General features: G+C 40.4%; 1 protein-coding gene across 2 annotated transcripts; it reads left to right on the top strand.

The window, feature by feature from the left end:
* The first annotated feature begins 4,750 nt into the window (after positions 1–4,750).
* On the top strand, positions 4,751–18,362 carry LOC145458157 (uncharacterized). 2 transcript variants are annotated; one of them, XM_080336518.1, is made up of 8 exons: positions 4,752–5,177; positions 6,106–6,147; positions 7,310–7,372; positions 8,645–8,686; positions 10,766–10,831; positions 12,105–12,146; positions 14,273–14,329; positions 17,511–18,362. In XM_080336518.1, the coding sequence occupies exons 1-8, from the start codon at positions 5,162–5,164 to the stop codon at positions 17,711–17,713; spliced, it is 531 nt and encodes a 176-aa protein (XP_080192644.1). In that variant the 5' UTR covers positions 4,752–5,161; the 3' UTR covers positions 17,714–18,362. The 2 variants fall into 2 exon arrangements, with proteins under 2 accessions (XP_080192645.1, XP_080192644.1); XM_080336519.1 differs by lacking the exon at positions 12,105–12,146 and having other exon boundaries at positions 4,751–5,177.

The following is an 18,362-nucleotide window of genomic DNA, read 5'->3' as shown; positions in this document are numbered from 1 at the left end:
GTCTATTGATTTTGGTGAAATCGACAAAACTGAGTTTTACTGCAATGCTTCGGGTCAAGTTTGCAGACCTAGGGGTTCGGGGTGTGGTATTTTACTTGTTTGTGGGAGGGAGGGGTGGATTATCGCTATGCTGTTTGGGTTTCGGGGGAAATTATTTCCTCATTGCGCCGTATTTTCTCACTGCACACTGGCGAAAAATGTAGTTTTCGGCGGTCTCGCCGGACCGTTCGTGAAATGAAAAAGTAGCCTACCTAATTTGACAGCTCTGCGGGAGCTGACAGCGTAATGGTGTCATGTCAGTTTCAAAGCTAAACGGAACATAAAAGTGTATGCATCAGGGTTATAATGACTCGAGTCCGAGTCGACTCACGATTTTCTGATAACCCGACTTGACTCGAGTCATTTTGTCAAAATACGGAAGTAACTCGACTCGAGTCAATTTGCGTATTTTCTCGACTTGGACTCGAGTCATTTTGCATGACTCGAAGCAAGTCATATGACTCGAGACTTCGACGGCCAAGACCGATATTTCATTGTAATTTTGAAGAATGGTAAAGTAACCACACTATTGGGATTTCGTCTATTGATACTGGTAGCCTACTTGAAAATGAGACTAGAAACTGCTTAGAGCAGAGGTCTCAAACTCAAATGTGTTCGCGGGCCAATTTCCTAGTTTTCGATGACGTCGCGGGCCGCAGCATCAATAATAGGGTTATTCAATGTATAATTTCCAACTAGGCCATATTTGACCGGACCTTGCAGACAGGCATTCCACAAACATCTTGGAAATGTAGCCTAATTTGCTATTTTACTATTCCCGCTTGACACGAAAAACTCACATTTTCAAATATTTGAATATAATTGTTTTTGTGCCTGGCATAATTTTTTTAATTAATGAATTATAGACATCATGCGAGAGGATGCATCGTGACATCGTAAAACTGTCGAGTTATAATATTGCAACTAGTGAACCCTTAACATGCCACAATTTTATGTAGAATAAGTTAAATTTACTGACGATTGATCTAATATCATAGTGTTTGAACGGTGTAGCCTAATTCTGGTTTTGATATAGTCGTGCAGTTACTGTCATTGCCAAAGTCAAATTAAATCAGCGTTAGATTATGCCTTCTATTATTATTGGAACATATCAATAACAACTAGGGATGGTGTGAACCTCTGAAAGGTTCAGGTTCGTGTGAACGCGAACCTTTTTGAAAGGTTCTGTGTGAACACGAACGTGAACCTCGTGACGTCACGTGACGTCATATTACTAATCCCAACCCTATCTTTCAATGAAGTGATAGCCTATGCCCTATATTAATGTACACGATACCTAGCGAAGATTCGGTCCACATAATGCCACAATGTTGAAGTACATATCGGCGTTTTAAACGTCGCTAAATGTATCAACCGCGGTAATCAAAGGATATGATAATTGCATAAAATCAGTACATTCCGTCGCTTTGCCAACAATTTCGACGAGGACTTACCAAGGAATATAAGCTTACGCCTTAACGGTCTTAGCCAGACCGGACAATGTGTTCGGAGTCTGAGTATTGCTACATTGATATTGAGCAGAGTGTGCAACGGGTTTCTATACTCGCTACCGATATCACAAACAACAAGTTATGCAGCAGTAGCAAGCACCTTAATCGCACGGATTTGGTTTTAATGATACGGTAAAGATATGAAGTCAAGACTGACCCCGTACGACCGTTCGATTTTTACATCATAAGACGATATCAATGTCATTGATTGGTTGAATAAGCATCATTCGCTGACTACGTATATCGCTCGTGTTCGTGATGTTGTGTGATTGCGGGTCAAGCTCACAGCAGAGAGTCACTAAATATTCACAAACGGAAAGCTGGATATTCCGAGAAAATTTTGCAACAAAGCAAGTAAAACTTTTAAGGTTGTCGAGGTGCATGGTACATGCTCGTTTAGTGTTGATTTTTTATGCTGCCAGCACCATGCATGGAGTGGCCCGCAGATGAAATGCAATAAATTTGAGCCAAAGATTATAATGGAGTGAAAATTACAATTTACAAAAAGGTTCACAGTGCAGAACCTACCAAGGTTCTGTTGTGAACGCGAACTTCTAAATTTCCGAGGTTCACACACAGAACGCGAACGTGAACCTCACGTTCACACCATCCCTAATAACCACTTAAATATAATCATTATTGAGTCATTGTAATAGCATTGGTTCTTAACCTTTTTATCGATGGTAGGCTATACCTTGTGCTTCCAATAAGATTTCTCGTAGCCCTGTCCATTTTCAACTCAATTTCTGATGGTACCTATATTAGGATCAGAAAGCCCATTCACATAAAATCGCGCGTAGCAGGAAGACTATTTTCCAGTTGAATAAATTGACCAAGAAAATATTCCACAGCATATAGGCCTAATTCCACAATGCAGCTCGTACACCCTGATGTGGTGGTTCGTACCCCGATGGGGTCTACGCACCCTGGTTAAGAACTCTTGGAACAGAAATGTCCAATCGGCGAAGAATTCCTTGGTATTACAGCTGTAGAGCGTGATAGTACCTTACTCGCCACCGATAATAACATGGATAATGAGAACAAACAGCACCCAGCATGTAACTATACATCACGGGGGTTGGAAAATACCAATGGTCGCCATACTGACCTGATTTGATAGCTATAAACACTACGCAACGCAAGCTACGACCTTTTGACATATTGCTATTCCCATGACAGATTCATAGATTGTTGCGTTCGTAGGTTTACCAAGTCACCGTTCCGAGTCGCAAGTCCTCTGATTTTAACGTTTGACCCGACTCAACTCGAGTCATTTTTATTTAATCAGAGAGATAATCCGAAATCGAGAAATTTTACGATAAGGTCGCACCAAACCAAATCACAATTTTCAGTCACGAATCATCAACGGGTCTCGTTTTATCGTAATGAACTTGAAATGTGACGTAATAGCTGATCTTCTAGCTTCTACCGCATGGTAGCTTTTAAAAGTGATGTGATAGTGAAGTTTGTTTAGATTTCAGGGATTTTTACAGAAGTTTTAGCGTGATCTAAAATAGATATATGGCACTTGAATATGAAATTCCAAAATGTCGTCGCGGGCCGCACAAAATGCTCTGGCGGGCCGCGTGTTTGAGACCTCTGGCTTAGAGTGAGGAAAATTAGTATATTATATATGCAAACCATTCGATATCACCAAACAGTGTTATAAAAAGTGGGTTTATCAAGACTTTAACTGGAAACTGAGCAGTCAACACAATGACTTTGACTCGGACTCAAGTCATAATACCATGACTCGGACTCGACCCTTCGCTCTCTGACTGGGACTCGGACTTGACTCGGTGGAGAATTGAAAATGACTCGACTACAAAAGTGAGATTGACTTGTGACTCGAAACGTTGTGACTTGGTTACAACCCTGGTATGCACGATCGATTGACTATATAGCAAAGAAAGAAACGGAAAAAGCAGACACCTTGCAAATCTTAAACTGTTAAGTTACATAACGGAACCTTTCGAGCATCTCATACCCCAACAATTTAAAAAATATATGTAAAAATGCAACTTTTTACTGCAATCGTGTTAGGTCAAAATAATTCCGAGTTTCTCGCCATTTTAGTGCAACAAAAACCTGCCCTAGTGATGATGCCAATTATATCTCCAATTTTTACAAGATCATTTCTAATTAAGCAATCGGTATCATGTTGTTGCGTTTCGACCGAACAATATGATGCCAGTTTCCTAGGTGAAACCTCGCATCTTTGAAATTGTGTCTGAATGGGAACAGAGCAGAAGTCGCACGAATTTAAAATAAACATTCTTTACATGTTTCCGTTTTGTGTTAAAATTGTATTTTAATGTTTTCGTTCTTTTAAGACTATGTTGATTGCTGATACACGGCTCATTTTGAGCACCAGTAATCTATTGTAACGTATTAGTTGTGTAGTGAGGGAGATTTTCGTTTGTATGACTCAGCGAAGATTTGGGGTTCCGCGAAGGGATATTAGGATATCACTGTTAGCGCAACGCACCAACGTTTACTTGGAAGAAGGATGTTGAAATATCCCGTTTACAGCGTACGCTATACATCCGCGACCCTCTATTACGCAAACGGGCGTCCCGAAAATTCCCCACCGCATATCTGGTGCAACTTTAATCCGCTGCCCGTCAGGCAGCATTATTGGGCAAAAGGTCGCGATATCACTATACTGAGTTTGGTAGCCAGTTTAACAGTGGCTTGGTGCGTTATAAGTGCATTAGAACATCGTTATGAATATTACTATTCCATGGATTATATAGAATTATAGCAGAAAGGTGACACCAGCGTGACCTGTGTCGCGAGGAAAGCATTGGTGGTAACAGAGATGGTGGCTAAGTCAGTACGCGACAGACTCGGACAACTACATAATTCGATTGTCTAATTCGCATCAAATGCCTCCGGTAATCTAATATTAACCTAATTTGTGATATGTTCCCATGCTCAAATTTAAATTATGATATGATTTATGGCTTTCTTTGTTACCACGGAAGTGCGCTGTACGAAAGGAGCCAAGCTTGGAGTACAGACATTTGTCATCCTCATGCTTATGAGAATGAATTATGAATTGCACTTCTGAACTTGATTTTTGTTTTATTCCTCTGTAATTCGGAACTCAATTCAAGTTTAATAATACTAATTCTAATCGAGTTTGGGGAAACTGCGTAGCTACCATTCTAATTCATATATAATTTAGAAAAGCTGAAAATTATTTAGTTGTCCGGTGCGCGGCTGCCTGTGTATGTAATATCATGTGAAGCAGCTCATTTATTTATTTACCAGCAAAACTACGACAGTGATTATGACCAGATTGAGCCGTACAAACATGGATGTTATAGCATATCCCCAATGACACAAGTCGACATTTGATACGCCCCACCGTCCCTTATAACCAATATTCCAACAGTTAGGCGACACAAAACAGCAGCTCATTCCTGTTCTGCATTAAATGCATCGATTACTCAATATCCCCTGTTATCATTCTTTCGTATCAGTATTCAACTCATTGAAAAGAAGACAGTATTCTTACTTAGCTTAAAAGTTTTTTGCCCATTGGGTGGCAACCGTTGGCACATATCTGGCTTAACTTACTGCAACGAAGCTCCAGGACTATTGCTATGGATACCGAATCCAGTAAGTATCAGTCGCGATGCGAGCGATAATAATGTCAGACATGACAAAGTGACATGTGATGAACTCTTGACTCCACCCATAGGCCTCTTCTCCAAGTTTAACTACATTTTGACTACAAACAGGACCATAACAGCACTTCGTCTGACCCCCCCCCCAACACGCTGATCTTGGGTCTCCATAGGGGATGAACTTATGTAGGACTTCGCCCCCAGACACTCTCTGCGTCATTCGTTATCGCATCGATATAGTGCGCTATCGGTGGTGAACGAACTGTTGTTGTCTAGTCACGAGAAAATAAATGTGGGTATCAGATTGCCAGGACAAGAATATTAGGCGCCTACCGAAAAGGGCAAATTCGACATATCTATCTCTCGGTTTCAGCCAACATTAGGGGTTCTTTTGGGTCAAGGATCCTCGCCGTCGAGCTTTCTGGTAGTATAGTGCTTGGCAGAGTCGCATGTTAGCCGATAAGTCATTGTCAACGTCTTAGTGCGTCATGACGCGGTAATGACCGAAACCTATATCTACAAATTAAGCGTTTTTTCTTGGGGAGAGGTACTCAGCTACTCATATTTATATCCAGACAACTAGCGATAATATATCGCGCCAGGCGCGAATAAAATTTGAAAAAAGGTATAGAAATATTCAAAAATACTCAATATAATTGATGCTAATTCACAAACTAATTTTGGGCCCGTTTCGAACTTGGGGTTTGGGTTGCGGCAGTTCCGGACCTGATTTTCACTACAACGCTTTTAAGACGTAGCCTACTGATATTGCGATCACTGAAACCAAACCGTAGAAATCAGGACATGGAATGAGAAATGGCTTTGAGTGCAACACTTTCTCCAGTCCAGTGGCTTTTTCCCACTTCTGGTGTAGGCTCACTCATGGGAATATTGGCTGATCATCCGACTTCAATTTCCAGGTGATGATAGCAGTGGCTTCAGCGGAAATGTGGAACTAGCAGGTAGGAGTCAGAGTTAGTCAGTTAGTTAATAGTTAGCTTACCGTGCCGGGGCTCCGACCTACACCAGGAAGCCATCATACACCGGTCGCTGATCTTACGCTAGACTATACGAAAAATGACCAGTCTCGAATCCTTGGTTCAATTGGCTAGTGAGACTTACTGGATTCTATAGTACACCACTTTATACTATTTAGTAAATGAATAATAGATCGGGTGTTCAACCTTCTTGCTATTCAAGACCGCATTCTGATTACGTGTAGTCTGCAGTGGTTCTCAACCTTTTTGACCTTGCGGCCCGGTAAAACTTCAAAATAAATGTTGCGTACAGGTGAACGTTCAAACCAAACTTTACCCAAAATTTAATCACGAAAAATTTATGCAACGCAAATGTAACGTTGGAAACTTCATTTAATGCTTCCTCTTTGATATTATATATTTATGTGTGGTTCTACTGAAGTTACTGCAAGACAAACCTCGCGAAGTCTTGTTAAAGACCATACCCCGATTTTTCGGTATCCATTGAAAAAATGCGGCTTCGCTGTTTGTTATAGCCAATTATTAAATATCAGTTAATTGCACTGTCGGAATTTAATGAAGTTTGTGTAAAAGTCTCCGTAGCTTTCACATATAATTTATCCGTAACGAGTTGCAGGTTACTTTCATTCAGTTTCGTACAACACCTGCACCTTGTAACGAACGACAAGTTCCCAATCAATCTAAAATTTGATGTTTTATTCCTTTACTAGACAAGCGTCCAATTTCTGGCATTTTAGAATTGGGATATGAAATACTAATATCTATAGCTGTTGAGAACCAATAGTTTACACCGTGCGGCCGTATTCCAGAGGCAAGTCGTAATGGCCCATCTGGACTTGAAATATTCATCTGAAATTGGCTACTGGGGGACTTTGCGCCGAGCATATCCGTTGTGGAGTTCTTGATCATCAGTATGTCTTCTTGTGAAATACCTAGCGCATAAAAGTTTCTAATTGCAGATACTGAACGCTCCCGCTGCCTTACTATATGCGCGCCCAAATAGCGAGTATTGATGTTATGGAAGTAACTGGGAATCGTTGCCTAGTCGTGCGAAGCTTTACCAACTCCATGAATTAATTTTTGTAGTTGCAAATATATTACTATCAATAATGTTATCTATTCTCAGACCATGGGATCGGAATTTCTGGTGGAAGTGATGGACACACAATTGATGATGATGTATCTCCAGGTTATTATTAATCACTTCTGCTGTCCGTGGTTATTTTTGACCACCCTTCAGGATTATCGATATAGTCAAAATACAAATGGGAATCGCCCAAACGAACCCGGACAACTTTCATTCGTGATACACAAACGACTGCAAATTGTTATTTCTTTATGGGGTGCATAATTTTTCTCTGCTACCGGTGGGGCTCGGATTGCAAGGATCCTACTATATTAATAACGAAAAAAAATAACCCTGAATTGCGCAAGGTGCGAAGGAATCCTCAAGTTGCATTAAAATCTCTCATAAATTTGGGATCCAATTCTTCAAGACCTGTTGTAAAAACAGCACCAGTTGTTTCTTACGCCTCTGTCTGATTGACCGAATACAGCGGAGAATCAACTGTTCGTTTCATGGTCAATTGGTCAGGGTCATGCATAAAGGAAGGCATTGCTGCAAAATTACTATGCTGCTGCGTAATAAATAATTGCTGCAGCTGCGCGCCATTTCCGGCATTTTTATTTGTGCCTGTGAAATCGCCCGCCTGTCAAAGCGAGAAGGACGGTTTGCCAAAAACGAGGATATTTCGGCTTCCTCGTAGGCCATTTTCAATTTCTTGAAAAAGGAGGACAAATCTTCTTGAAGGAGGGCGTATGGTAACCCTACCATATACCTATTACCTACGCTTCAATTCTGGATACATTTGGTCCATAAGACCTTCGCTTCAACACTTCTAAGATAAACTCATATTGCGACCACCAAACCAAACCGCACAAATCAAAAAATCAGGAGACAGAATGAGAAATGGTCTTGAGTGCAACACTTTCACCGCTCTAGTGTCTTTTTTCTTCCAATTTGGGTGTACAAGGCTCACCTATAGGAATATTGGCAGATGATCAACCTACTTAGGGTTGCATTTAAAACAAAAATCAATTTAAAATAAACATGTTTAAAACAAGGCCCATATTTAAATTTCAAACCATGACGTCACAAATATTCAATTGTGACGTCATAGTGGATTGGCATTGAGAATTGAAATTATAGGGTAAATTTAGCTACTTTGACGAGATATCTGGACTATTAATGTTGAACCGACTATTTTGAGGGTTCATACCATCCCATATCGATATACGTCGGCTATATCGGTCGGTAATTGTCCGTAGGCTCATACAACATGTTTTTAGGAAAGTATTTACACAATTATGGCATAATTTTACAACTTTAAAAAAACACAATTTTTTCGAAAAGGCATATTTGTTTTCAATGCAACCCTGATCCTACTACTTCATTTTTTAGGATACGGTAGCGACGACCACTTAGTATTTCCGAAAGTTGCAGGTAAGACCTAGCTAGTTAGCTTACCGTGCCAAGGCTCCAACCCAGTAAGCCTTACTATCATACACCTGTCGCTGATCTTACGCTAGACTACGAAAAATGACCAGTCCCGAATCCTTGGTTAAATTGACTAGTCAGACTTACTGGACTCTATAGTATACAACTTTATACTATTTAGTAAATAAATAATAGATCGGGTGTTCAACCTCCTTGCTATTCACGACCGCATTCTGATTACGTGTAGTCTGCAATGGTTCTCAACCTTTTTGACCTTGCGGCCCAGTAAAACTTCAAAATAAATGTTGCGGACATGTGAACGTTCAAACCAAACTTTACCCTAAATTCAATTTCGAAAAATTTATGCAACGCAAATGTAACATTCGAAACTTCATTTAATGCTTCCTCTTTGATATTATAAATTTATGTGTGGTTCTGCTGAAGTTACTGCAAGACAAACCTCGCGAAGTCTTGTTAAAGACCATAACCTGATTTTTCGGTATCCATTGAAAGAAATGTTACTTTGCTGTTTGTTATAGCCTATTAATAAATATCACTTAATTGCACTGTCGGAATTTAACGAAGTTTGTGTAAAAGTCTCCGTAGCTTTCGCATATAATTTATATGTAACGAGATGCAGGTTACTTTCATTCAGTTTCTTACTACACCTGCACCCTGTGACGAACGACAAGTTGCCAATCAATCTAAAATTTGATGTTTTATTCCTTTACTTAATAGACAAGCGTCCAATGTCTCACATTTTGGAATCGGGATATAAAATGCTAATATCTATAGCGGTTGAGAACCAATGGTTTACAGTGTGCGGCCGCATTCCAGAGGCAAGTCGTAACAGTGTTGGGATGACTCGAGTCATGACTTGACTCGAGTCAGACTCGAGTCACCTTTTTCGTATGACTTGACTTGACTCGAGTCACTTTGCTAAAATGACTTGACTTGACTTGACTCGGCGTATCAAAAATGCGGATTGACTCGTGACTCGGAGCAAAATTCACGAGTCAATTTCGAGTCATCAAGCAATCGATGTCGATCAAAATCATTGTATCTTGCATATGTTCGGATTGTACGCGAAACGCTGGTGTAACCTATGAGGGCAACCAATCATTCAATGATCGTTCGTTCTCTCACAAATAAATTGATCGCCAACGAACTGATCGAAGCATACAGCTTACGTTGTCGTAAACTAGTATAGTAAAGTAATTTAATAGCAAAATGTCTATTTCTGTTCTCTGTTCTTAACTTAACCAAACCTGCTGCTTTATTGAAATTGAATTCCGATATAGTGCGCAGGTTGGAATTGTATCATATCAAATTGTAAATGGGTAATGTATCGCATCCCATCAATTCGTTTCTCTATTCTCTATTTTGGCTGGTAACTATAATCCGAGGCTATGCAATTACTTACGTAGTTAAGCATTTCTGCGTATATGTGAGCAATAAAGCGCCTTCTTGCGTTTATGTTTAACTCTATATCCGTTCATAGGTCCAGAATCAATAACCACTCAATCTGTATTTCAGACAGCTAGCAAAATGCAATGACGTAAGCATGCCTCATACTTCGAAAAGACAGCTTGACTTGAATTGTGACTTGACTCGTGACTTGACTTGACTTGACTCGACTTGACTCAAGTCACCTCCAAAATTCGAGTGACTTGACTTGACTCGAGTCACCTTTGAAAATCGATTGACTTGACTTGACTCGAGTCAAAATGTGCAATGACTCGAAATGACTCGTGACTCGAAGGTAGTGACTTGATCCCAACACTGAGTCGTAATGGCCCATCTGGACTTGAAATATTCATCTGAAATTGACTACTTGGGACTTCGCGCCGAGGATATCCGTTGTGGAGTTCTGTGTCATCACTATGTCTTCTTGTGAAATACCTCGCGCATAAAAGTTTCTAATTGCTCCCGCTGCCTTACTATATGCGCACCCAAACAGCGAGTATTGATGTTATGGAAGTAACTGGGAATCTTTGCCTATAGTCGTGCGAACCTTTACCAACTCCATGAATTAATTTTTGTAGCTGCAAATATATTACTATCAATAATGTTATCTATTCTCAGACCATGGGATCGGGATTGCTGGTGGAACTGATGGACACACAATTGATGATGATGATGCATCTCCAGGTTGTTATTAATCACTTCTGTTATCCGTCGTCATTTCTTAACCACCCTGCAGGGTTTTCGATGTAGTCAAAATACTAATGGGAATCGCCCAAACGAACCCGGAAAACTTTCATTTGTGAGACACAAACGACTCCAATTTGTTATTTCTCTATGAGGCGCATGATTTTCTTCTACTGCCGGTGGGGCTCAGATTGCAAGGATCCTACTATATTAATAACGAAAAAAAGTAACCCTGAATTGCGCACGGCGCGAAGGAATCCTCAAGTTGCATTAAAATCTCTCATAAATTTGGAATCCAATTCTTCAAGACCTGTTGTAAAAACTACACCAGTTGTTTCTTACGCCTCTGTCTGATTGACCGAATATAGCGGAGAATCAATTGTTCGTTTCATGGTCAATTGGTCAGGGTCATGCATAAAGGAAGGCAATGCTGCAAAATTACTATGCTGTTGCGTAATAAATAATTGCTGCAGCTGCGCGCCATTTCCGGCATTTTTAGTTGTGCCTGTGAAATCGCCCGCCTGTCAAAGCGAGAAGGACGGTTTGCCAAAAACAAGGATATTTCGGCTTCCTCGTAGGCCATTTTCAATTTCTTGAAAAAGGAGGACAAATCTTCTTGAAGGAGGGCGTATGGTAACCCTACCATATACCTATTACCTACGCTTTAATTCTGGATACATTTGGTCCATAAGACCTTCACTTCAACACTTCTAAGATAAACTCATATTGCGACCACCAAACCAAACCGTACAAATTAAAAAATCAGGAGACAGAATGAGAAATGGTCTTGAGTGCAACACTTTCACCGCTCTAGTGTTTTTTTTCTTCTAATTTGGGTGTACAAGGCTCACCTATAGGAATATTGACTGATGATCAACCTACTTAGGGTTGCATTTAAAACAAAAATCAATTTAAAATAAACATGTTTAAAACAAGGCCCATATTTAAATTTCAAACCATGACGTCACAAATATTCAATTGTGACGTCATAGTGGATTGGCATTGAGAATTGAAATTATAGGGTAAATTTAGCTACTTTGACGAGATATCTGGACTATTAATGTTGAACCGACTATTTTGAGGGTTCAAACCATCCCATATCGATATACGTCGGCTATATCGGTCGGTAATTGTCCGTAGGCTCATGCAACATGTTTTTAGGAAAGTATTTACACAATTATGGCATAATTTAACAACTTAAAAAAAACACAATTTTTTCAAAAAGGCATATTTGTTTTCAATGCAACCCTAATCCTACTACTTCATTTTTTAGGATACGGTAGCGACGACCACTTGGTATTTCCGAAAGTTGCAGGTAAGACCTAGGTAGTTAGCTTACCGTGCCAAGGCTCCAACCCAGTAAGCCTTACTATCATACACCTGCCGCTGATCTTACGCTAGACTGCAAAAAATGACTAGTCCCAGATCATTTGCCAGATTGACTAGACCAGTGGTTCCGAAACGGTGGGGAATTCCCCACTGGTGGGGAATTCAATGATTTCTGGTGGCGGATAGACGCTTTGTTCAAAATTATATACAGGGCAGTCTACATATTCACGGAGACACATGCGCAATTACCGTTACCAGTTAACTGCTCTGGAATGTATGTACTATGTATCGGAACTTATATAGCGTGCTGTTGTTCAAAAAACCTCATTCTTAACTCTGGATGGCCAATCATGGCGTCACAAACGCATCCAGCACGACTATTTTGACGTGAAATAACGCTTTCACGAAATTTTGAGCGTTACTGGTATCGGTTCACAATACGTTTTATGTTGCAGTTAAAGGCGATTGTCTTGCGTACTGGTGTGGTTGTGTGTCTTGTGTAGTCAAACCAGCAGATAGCTGCTCTGTGATGACAAAAGTGCTAGATAGTGGGGAGCAGGACCGTAACTGCCGCACACCAAACCCTCCAATTGGGGGGGAGCGAGTTCGAAGAAGCCCAAAATTATTTCGTAAATTAACATAAATTAAAGTATTTTTTTGAGAATTCATGCCACTTTATCAAAAATTTTTCGCGCTGGCTGCGCGATGTATTATTGCCGAATATCTGATTATTCGATACCCGTCCCCCACAAAAACACGTAGAATTTATAAAAATGGAGACTTCGGCGTCGGCCATTACTGCGCCACGACGCACCAAGGCCATGTAACATGCAACTCCGAGAAGTGTGCCAGAACGATCAGCAGCGAGAAGACCTTGGCCGAGAAGGAATGGCCTTGTGGTGACCGAAAACTTCGATATAGGCTATATACAATATACATATATGTTAAATTGTCCATAGGCAGCTAAATTGCTGGCGCCTAATGTTCCTGTCCTGGCGATCTGAACCCCACAGGGCAAATGCCATACCACAGGGGAAAATTATTTGCCAGTAAAGCAATACCAATTTGAAATCGTGTGTACCTTTTAGTTTGGGCGATTTCCATATCTTTTGACATAGCAGATATAGGAGGTCACGTCCTAGGTCCTACTTTTTCCAACACACCTCACTCAGCTCTACCGGCAAATCAGATTTATTGAGCAGAGAGGGGAAAAAATTGATAACAAAATTTATGCAATTCCCGATCTTATTTGCCGATCCAAACACGAGCTATAACATTTTTTGCGCTTCGAGCGTTTAGTCCAATTAAGGCGACGCACTAAACAGTATACCCAATGTAGCTGATAAGTAGCGGGAAAAAAGCGTAGATGCGCAGCGGGGCTGAGGGGGTCCTGGGGGGCTTCGACCCCAGAAGTTAGGTTTATCACCCTGTAGGGGCCCAAGGGCAACGTTTTTTGACGGGGCTGACGAAGTGCTGTTACGGTCCTGGTGGGGAATGAAGGCTCGGAATAAATCTGAAGTGGGGAATGAAGACAAAAAGGTTGGGAACCACTGGACTAGACTTACTGGACTATAGCACACCACCTTATACTATTTATAGTCACACAGTAATATACCACTTGACAAGGTTTATAGGTCTTTGCGCTCTACCTCTGTAATCTCAATGCAAATAACAGAAACTAATCTGAAAAAGACACGCAAATATTCATCATTATGTTGGATTGCGTTCAATCAATCACCATTTAATAATATTGAGCCTCTATACCGTATGATCTAGCTTAGATGAGCACGCAAACTGATTATAAACTATAGTTACAGTACACCAATCACTGGCAGTAGAAGTATTTCCTTTTTGACTCCCTCTGCGTACAAATATTTCTGTTCTTTGGATATCTCATTTCTTAATTTGTGCAGTAAACATCCCCGTGTCCTTGAAAGGGTTAGTTTAATTTGAAGGCGCTGTGATATATTTATGAATATGTTTCAGGCATGTTTTTCGCTCAATGCCATATAACACTATAGTTAAAACTGTACGCGTACCTCCGATTCTGAACTTCAGATCATACGTTCAAATGTATTAGTAACTTATCTTTTAAATGCATTTCCTTTTTAGGAAACTGTGAGGATGATCAAGACGTTTCGCCGGGGAATAGAACGCCGTTAATAGCAGGTCTTTGAACTTGATACGATTTGAAATTTCAGGGCGCACAATATCGACAGTGATTTTCCAAAACAGTTTGGAATCAGTGCGACAATCGATTTCAATTGAGACGATTATAAAACAAATCGTTGAACATGCCTGTGTGGGTCGCCATTTGGCAGAAACAACCACGCGTTGACTTCTGTAATCTGTGCGTTATACTATGCCTGTGGCCCTGGGTTTTCACGGTGGTTTTAATGTTCTATCTGCAAAGTCAATTATCGTTAACTGAGCAATGAGCACTACGCAATTCCTTGTCGACGACAAAGTAGCCCATGATTACAACACCAAACAGCAGCCGGGTTTGAAGTCGAGACGAAATGAAAAACGACAGTTGGACATGCGGCAATAGAGCATGTGACTTTTTTTATTCACAAACTAACTCCTAACCCTGACCGGACTTCAACACGCTTGCTGGCTCAAATGACGCGTGCATGAAGCCATAAGTCAAGGCCGGCCAACCCGGGGCCCGCGAGAAGGTTATGAGTGGCCCACCTCACGAGGTAATTTCCGAAATTAGTAATATTATTAAAAGTGGATTTCACAGATTGCGAACTTGGAAGGCCAACCAAAAGTTTGATTTGTCTGGCAGCAACACCTGAGATATGATGACTAAAACATCAGTTCGGACGCATTGGCAGATCCATGAGCCAGTGACATTTTGGTAGATCTTCGTATATTACAATAAAGCATAATAATTTGCGATAGATTCATCCAAAGTAAAAAATTTCTTCACGCTTTGCGCAATATGTTGTCACGTGATTTCTTGCTTTTAATATTGTTACCCCTTTCTGAAAATGAAAGAACGCCTAATGTATCGGATTGAGTCTAACTATATTCGCAATTACGAGACAAAGTGTCATCCAACATGCGACCTTGTGTTTGCGCTCGCACAAAGACCGTCGACGATGAAACCATACCATACCATACCATATTTTGGAAATCGAAAAAGAGGACACCTTTTCAGAAATTTGAGACTTGCAAAACCGGAGAAGAATTCTCAAAAACCGGTGAATTTTTCCCACTTTGTGATCGGTTGACTAAAAAAAAAGGTCATCTTTCCGCCCAGAGCTAAAATAACCGTTTTTCACTCCGAAATACCCGCCGGAGCGTCAATTCTGTGCTAATTTACGGCATATCACTCGCTATTTGCCCTAAATCTGACCTAAATTTTTAAAAAAGAGGACAAAATCTTTAAAAAAGAGGACAAAAGGGCGTCCTACGAGGACACTTTCAAAAAAGTCAAAAAAGAGGACAAATCCTCTTAAAAGAGGATGTATGGTACCCCTACCGAATAGTCCAGTCCTTGCAAACCGAGCCCAGCGATATACAGCAGACCCGTAATATAGTTAAGAAACAATTTTATTGACCTGTAAACTTCGAAAAAATTTCACGCTTGGCCCTACTAGTGGTTCGCGCAATAGTCCGGTAATTGCATGTGGCCCTTTTGCCGAAAAGGTTGGCCAGCCCTGCCATAAGTCGATGAAGTGAATACCGCGAGACCAATCAATGAAAACAATAATTATTGCTTGATAAAAGAATATAGGCCTAATCATAAGCAGTGGCACACCAGGCACAATGCGATATAATGAAGCACTGGTTTTTTCACATCGGTGAATACTTCCTTTCGACCCATCTATCCTGAAAGTATGAACTGAGTGTGAACTGTAGGCCTAGGCCTACCCCTTTTTACTTATACCTAGAGTGAAAACACAACATTACCGTCGGACGGAAATGTAGCATAATATGAACTGAACAATTGAGCATGAGCGAGCATTGATCATGTTCGACGTAGGCTGTTGTCTTGATGTATAATTTGTGTGAAAGTAATTCATAAATCTCATGCTGGATACAACAACCCTTTTTGATTGCCCGACATGTCTGCAATAAAGTCATTATTGGTGAATTTGCGGATAATCCGGCTACAAACGCATCGTCATAGATACAATGTAGGTTAATGGCGACTTGCAAAGGTTGGGCAGCGGGCACGCGTCAATCAGCTGCTTACAGTATTATAAGTCGTGCAATGCGCTTTCGTAGGATCGATTCGTCTTGCTGTTGACGCTCGCATTTTATCCTATATCCCAGCAGTAAATATAACAGGGCTGTTCAAAAATAACTTTTTTTTTCTGGATTCCAACCATTCAGTCATTAAATTGTCAGGTTACCCTAGAAAACGCTGCACACCAAATTTGGTTCAATTCTAACAAGTATAGGGCTCCGCAGATCCAATTGAAAATTTTAATTTAAACAGGAAAATTGAAAAAAAATTCAAAATTTTCTGTCAACCCCAAGAAATTGTTGAGCTGTCTTCAGAGACGATGAAAAACAAATTTGACTCAATTCCAACTAGTAGAAGCGGAGTTATTTGAGTTTTTCGTTGATAATCCTCGGCTTATCCACCAATCAAGGATAATCCGAGAATTATCAACGAAAAACTCCAATATCTCTTTTGGGAAACCTGACAATTTAATGACCGAATGGCTGGAATCCAGAAGAAAAAGTTATTTTTGAACAGCCCTTGCTTGACAGCGTATGTGTGATCGTGCCCTATACAAGAGCCTTCGACTTGAGTGGCGTAGGATTTCTAAGCTCAGTTCTCATTTGCCAACATTTCACAAGTCATTCGAATAGGGGCGGGTGTTATTGACATGTGCGATGCATAGGCCTGCCATCGAATTCATTCAATGGTATTTACCATGCACACTGCACCTCACCGAATTGATCCTGTGCCAGTGTGCCGCAAGGTCAAGAAAGCAGGGAAACACTGATGTTCACATTTGATGATACAGCCTGAATTTACAACTGATTTCGTTACTATGCAGCAGACTTGGACAACTATAGATAATTGTAGTTATCTAAATGCAGGTAATCTAATTCTAATCTAATTTCTGCTTTCCTGAAAATGCTACACGAGAACAGGAAATGCGAAACGAGCCAAGCTTGCTGTACAGATATTTACCATTCTAATGCATATGGGAATTAACTCTGGACTTGAATAAATTTCCATGTTTCCGCGAATTCAGTAACTCTAATTCTAATCTAACTTAGATAAAACCGCGTAGGCCCAATCTATAATTTTAATCTAATTTCGAAATGCTGAAAATTTACCGGATCGCAATGGAGCGCATCATTTCCATCACTTTTTCAGGCATGGTAATCGCTTCTATTACCGTGGTTATTTTGGTGCTGGTGATTATATGGCGGCATCATCGTACGACTACCGGATCTACCAATGACACCGACAAAACGGCAAGAACAACGAACCCAAGTATCGTTGTAAAGAAGCCATCTCATACGTGTGAAGTGGAAAATGAATATGAAATGGCCACAACAATCGCATCAATAGTGTAAAACTGTGCTTTTCTGCCTGTGGGAGTGTGGGATGGTACGCACTTGTGCGGATGAAAACTATACAGTTTTTAAAAAACACTTAATAGGATATTAGGGACAGTTTCTTCTTGCCTTTTGTATAGTTGCGACGCAACTGTAGATACCGTTGACATCAAAATGAGGAAGTGGAGTTCTCCACTAAATATAAGGTTACCATACGTTTTCCTTTAGGTGGATTTGTCTTCCTTTTTCAAGAAATCGAAAATGTCCTCTTTTATAGCTTTGAAAGCCACGCGATTGTACAAGCAGATAAGACAAAAACGGCCTAAATGACGTCAGCGACGGCAAGGAATGACCTTAGAGCTGGTCTTCCGGGGGTCGATTTGGAAAAATGACCCCTTTTTAGTATTTCCAGTCCAATTTATTATTATTATTATCCGTATTCTCGTCCGATTTTATAAGTTTGGCGATTTGCAAAAAGTGTTTGCTTTTCCGGATCTCAAAACATCGTAACTTGACTCAAGGAGTAATTTGGTAGCCCAATGCGGGGAGCTTTGAGATGAAGATCTGACCATTACTGGTCTGAAATTGTCGGAAATGATATTCAGCAGTAGGCCTAGCCGATGGCTTTACTTGTTGAACATTTGAATAAAAAAGTGCTTTCATTTTA

Source organism: Botryllus schlosseri, chromosome 15, assembly GCF_051294905.1.
Source record: "Botryllus schlosseri isolate E-star chromosome 15, Bs_hap1, whole genome shotgun sequence".
NCBI lineage: Eukaryota > Metazoa > Chordata > Ascidiacea > Stolidobranchia > Styelidae > Botryllus > Botryllus schlosseri.
Note: the sequence above shows the minus strand (reverse complement) of the source record. Positions and strands in the feature narration are given on the sequence as shown.